Source organism: Sciurus carolinensis, chromosome 17 (assembly GCF_902686445.1).
Source record: "Sciurus carolinensis chromosome 17, mSciCar1.2, whole genome shotgun sequence".
NCBI lineage: Eukaryota > Metazoa > Chordata > Mammalia > Rodentia > Sciuridae > Sciurus > Sciurus carolinensis.
The window spans coordinates 2,575,535-2,580,040 of record NC_062229.1 but is presented as its reverse complement, the minus strand read 5'-3'; the positions used below and the strand labels follow the sequence as shown (position 1 = coordinate 2,580,040).

Here is a 4,506-nt window from a genome sequence, read left to right as displayed (position 1 = left end):
GCCCCTGCTCCTTCCCCATCAATAAAACTCTGTTTACAGCCACCGGCCCCACGGCTCCGGGTCTGCTCTGTTGCCTGCAGGTGGCTGAGGACAATTGGGGACACCCTTGAGACCCACGGCCAGGCGAGGGAGACAGGTGTGCAAAGGTGGGGAGCCCAGAGGGGGGCCCCAATTCTGAGAGTTTCTTCAGCGAGCGTTTAGTGTGCGCCTTCTATGTGCCCGCGGGGTGCTGCCCCCCCAGGATCCCTGCCCTTGCAGGACCCGCAGCCTGAGCCCCCGGGACCTGGGTGCATGGCCAGCATCTTGGGGAAAAATGCTTTTATTTGACCTGGCGATCGGTGTAACAAAGAAAAGACAAGTTAACCTGATACCAGCGGACAAGGGGGAGAGGCCCAGGGTGACCAGGGAGGGCTTCCTCCCTGTCCTGCAACAGAGGACGGCTGGGGAGCGGCCCAGTGGAGATCCGCAGAGTACCCAGGTCCAGGGAACGGCCCTGCGCAAGCCCCCGACGCCTGCGGCCAGAGAAGAGTGGGTGTAGGAAGAGAAGAAGGGGTGAGGGTGAGGGGGCAGCCGGCCAGCCACTGCCCCCATCCACGGCCACAGCTGCCACCTCCCATCCGGAAGCTCAGGGCCAGAGTCCCCAACGCCCCTCCCCTTGGCCTCATTGTGACTGGGTTCTGAGCTGGGGGTGTGGTCTGCTTTCATCTGGGGAGAGGGCCATGGCCGCGCCAGCCCATAACTCTGCCACGCAGCGCCCCCAATGCTGCGGCTGGACCCTGGGGATCAGAACGTGAACAGGACACTGCAGTCCCTCGTCACGGGGGAGAGCACACCCTGACGGCCTCCGCCGGCTCCTGCTGAGCACAGGCTCTTTCTGTGGGTCTGTTCCCGACAGTGACCTGTGGATCCGTCCCTCTTGCTGCGCATCCTGCTGTTTCTGGTTCTGTCTGGGCCTCTGTGTTCGTGGGGGTCTGCTGCCCACCCTTATCTGTGGCTGCCTCCATCAGCCAGAGCATTCGTCTCTGAGCCCCTGGGTTCCACTAGGACGGCATTCTGGGTCACCCTCACAGCTGAACTTCAGCTGTCAGAGACGGGGCTGGAAGAACGGGCCGCCCAGGCCAGACGGGTGCTGGGTACCCGTGGCAGGTCACACTTGAATAGCTAGACTTAGCTTCGAGGCTGGAAGCCGCGCTGCCCACCCAGCCCGAGGGGTGCAGCCAGAGCATTCCCAGAGGGAACTGCGCAGCCCCCAAAGCACTGGTAGGAAACGCGAAGGATCCGCACACAGCGCAGCAGCTCCTGAAGAAGGAGCCCGAGGAGGCTGGGTTCAGCCTCAGCAGCGGTCGGGAGACCCAGCCCCAAGGTCTGGGCTCAGGGGCAAAGCAGTCCAGACCCAGGAAGACCAGGGCAGAGCCAGCGGGTCCCCTGGGGTGGGCGGTGAACGCAGGGCAGGCCGGGATGCCAGGCTGGGCAGGACCTGCCCAGGACACTGGGGGCGCGCAGGCCTGGCACGGCCAACCCTGCTGGCGGGCAGACCCCTGCGGCCGGCGTCTCCGCAGAGCTATCGTTCTCTGGGCTCCTCACTATGGAACTCCATGTTCCAAAATGACGACTTCATTTTAAAAGAAAAATGACAAGGTGACCGCGTACACCAGAGCCGTCACCCTGGCCCGGGTGGCGCCTTGAAGTCCTGAGCCTTGGCCTGGGCCGGGGGAGCCGAGGACTCAGCTCGAGGCTTGTGGGTGCCCCCAAAACAGGAAGTCAGGGAAGGAAAACTGGGTTGAGAAGCCGAGAAGTGGAGGTGGAAGCTGCTGCCAGGAAGTGGTTTTGCAATCCCGCCCTCCCTGCCCGGTCAGCTTCTGGCCCTAACGGGAACGGCATTGGTTGGAGTCTTCCCCACGACTGGCTCCCCTACCCCCAATCCAAGCAGGCGTAAGGCCACCTCTCCAGACCAAGGAGACCCAGGAAGACGCGAGAAGAGTCAGCATGTCCTCCTGGGGTGGACAGCAAAAGCAGAGGTGGGTTTCTGCCCTGACCCCCCCAGCAGGCCCCAAGGCCAGGCCGTGTAGAGACAGGTGGCCCTTCGGTGTGCTCACACACCTGCGGAAGCCCAGGGGACCTCGGGCCAGGCCAGGGGAGGGAGAGGCCTGGGGCCAGGGACAGAGGATGTCCAAGCAGGTGTCTGCTAGTGTGGGGCTGGGAACGCCTGGAGGGGCAGCAGCCCCAGGCCACCACGGGTTGTGGCACCAACTATAAACCACCCTCCACTTGACCAAATACTCACCCCAGACCTGCCCAAAGCAGGACACCCTTCATGTCTAGGACGGCCTCTTTGCACCTGAAGCTCAGAGGAAGATGTGACAGGGCACAGATGACCTAACCCTACATGGTCACAAATGGACAGAGAGAGGAGGGGGTGAGAGTAGGAACTCCTTCCCTGTAGGAAAAGGTAGGAAGGCTTCGTGGAAAAGGGGCATTGGAACCAGGGCTTTGTAGAATGAGCAGGAGTTCACAGACTCTGCCATCGGAACACACAGCTAGGGAGACACGAACCAGCCCAGAAAACAAGCTGGATCCGAACGGACTGCGGACAGTTACTAGCCCATTGCAGCTGGGCCGGCGGAGGGGCAGGGTGGGATGCAGAGCCAGCCTGGAAAGCCAAGAGCCATAGAATTAGAACTCTCCCTGAAAGAGGGGCTTCTTCTGGCAGCTGTGGGGTGGGGTGAAGGTGGAAGCCAGGGGAGGAGGGGGACCTGGTTGCAGTGCCCCAGTCCCCTTGAGCAAGGAGGTGGCCCAAGCGGGCTGGCTGGGAGGTGGGAGGGCCCTGCTGTTCTGCCCGTGGTGTCTTCACGGGGCTCATCACACCTCTGTGACTGCTTACAGCTCAGGGGGCCTGGACCCCCGTCTTCCTCCAGCCCTGTTCCTACTGTTGCCGTTGGTGGCCTTGGCCCAGGGGGTCGAGCCGAGCCGCAAAGCCTGCCTGACGCTGCCGTCCACGGAGGGCAGCTCGGTCTCCTGCTTCTCGCCCGCCCGGTTCCCTGCCCAGCTCCCGGCCGACACTGCCCTCCTGGTGGTGGAATTCTCCACCCTGGCCCGGCTGCCGGCCGCGGCCCTGCAGGGCGTCCCCGGCCTCCAGGAACTACACCTGTCCAGCAACCAACTACAGGAGCTGCCCGCCGAGCTCCTGCTGCCAGTGCCCCAGCTGAAGGTGCTGGATCTCACCCACAACAGCCTGGCGCGGCTGCCCCCTGGCCTCTTCCAGGCCTCCGCCACGCTCCGCACCCTGGTGCTGAAGCACAACCGGCTGGAAGTCCTGCAGGCCTCGTGGCTGCTTGGCCTGAAAGCACTGGAGTACCTGGACCTGTCCTCAAATCGCCTCCAGACACTCCCCCCGGGGCTGCTGGCCAACCTCACTGCCCTTCGCACCCTCGACCTTGGGGACAACCAGCTGGAGACCTTGCCACCTGACCTTCTGAGGGGCCCGCTGTGCTTGCAACGGCTGCACCTAGAGGGCAACCAGCTGCGGGCCCTTGGAGAGGACCTGCTGGCCACGCAGCCGGCCCTGCGCTACCTCTTCCTCGGTGACAACAAGCTGACCACAGTGGCTGCGGGTGCTTTCCGCAGCCAGAAGGAGCTGGACATGCTGGACCTGTCCAACAACTCGCTGACCAGCATGCCCAGAGGGCTCTGGAAGTCTCTGGGAAAGCCATCCGGGGATATGAAGGACGGCTTCGACATCTCCAGCAACCCCTGGATCTGTGACCAAAACCTGGATGACCTCTGTCACTGGCTTGTGGCCAACAAGCACAGGATGTTCTCTCAGAATGACACACGCTGCGCTGGGCCGGACGCCTTGAGGGGCCAGACGCTGCTGGCGGTGGCAGGGTCCCTGTGAGGCCTGGGGCTGGGAAGGCGTGGCCGAGACCCCGGGTTCCCTCTGGTGCCCACTCCCCAAGCCCGCCTGGCTTTGCCGGCCTCTGGCCTTTGCCCACAGCCTCCCCTCCCCTTGGAAGGCTGATCCTCCATTTCCCACGCCTCTGGGTCCCCCAGTTACCCCTTGCCCCTGCCTCTGGCTGTGTCCTGGCCACATCTGCTTTGTCTTCCCAGTTTAGGGGTTCTCTGAGTGCTGGTCGTGACCCAGCACTAGGGACTTAATAAACACCCGATGAACTGATTCGGATGAATCCTGTATTTCTGCGTCCTAGATGCCCAGGATGGAGGAGGAGAAAAGAAGAGGTGGTGGCCACCCAGAGCCTGGGTAGCAAGACGGGGCTCCCGAACCAACGCCATTGGGATCAGATGGCCCGTGGCGTCAGCTCTCCCTCCCCCGTCCTGGGCCTCAACTGGAAATAAATCCCTGACCGTTGCCTGGTGTCATTTTACAGGTGGGTTCTTGCCAGAGCTTGTGTCCCAGATTTCTCAGGTCTCTATGCCTCATGCTGGCGTGGGATCTCCCGAGGGGACACCTGTCCCAGGCAAGCTCAACAGGGCAATGAAGGCACCAGA

The 4,506-nt window shown here is 63.0% G+C and overlaps 1 protein-coding gene across 1 annotated transcript; it reads left to right on the top strand.

Annotated features, from left to right (window-relative positions):
* The first annotated feature begins 1,861 nt into the window (after positions 1–1,861).
* On the top strand, positions 1,862–4,261 carry Lrg1 (leucine rich alpha-2-glycoprotein 1). Its single transcript, XM_047532592.1, has 2 exons — positions 1,862–2,018; positions 2,884–4,261. The coding sequence occupies exons 1-2, from the start codon at positions 1,987–1,989 to the stop codon at positions 3,893–3,895; spliced, it is 1,044 nt and encodes a 347-aa protein (XP_047388548.1). The 5' UTR covers positions 1,862–1,986; the 3' UTR covers positions 3,896–4,261.
* Positions 4,262–4,506: the final 245 nt, after the last annotated feature.

Bases quoted from the DNA above. Each gene is read 5' to 3' on its own strand.
- Lrg1 (XM_047532592.1), top strand. From the start codon at position 1,987: ATGTCCTCCTGGGGTGGACAGCAAAAGCAGAG. The intron at 2,019-2,883 runs GTGGGTTTCTGC...GACTGCTTACAG, and splicing joins GGTGGACAGCAAAAGCAGAG to CTCAGGGGGCCTGGACCCCC.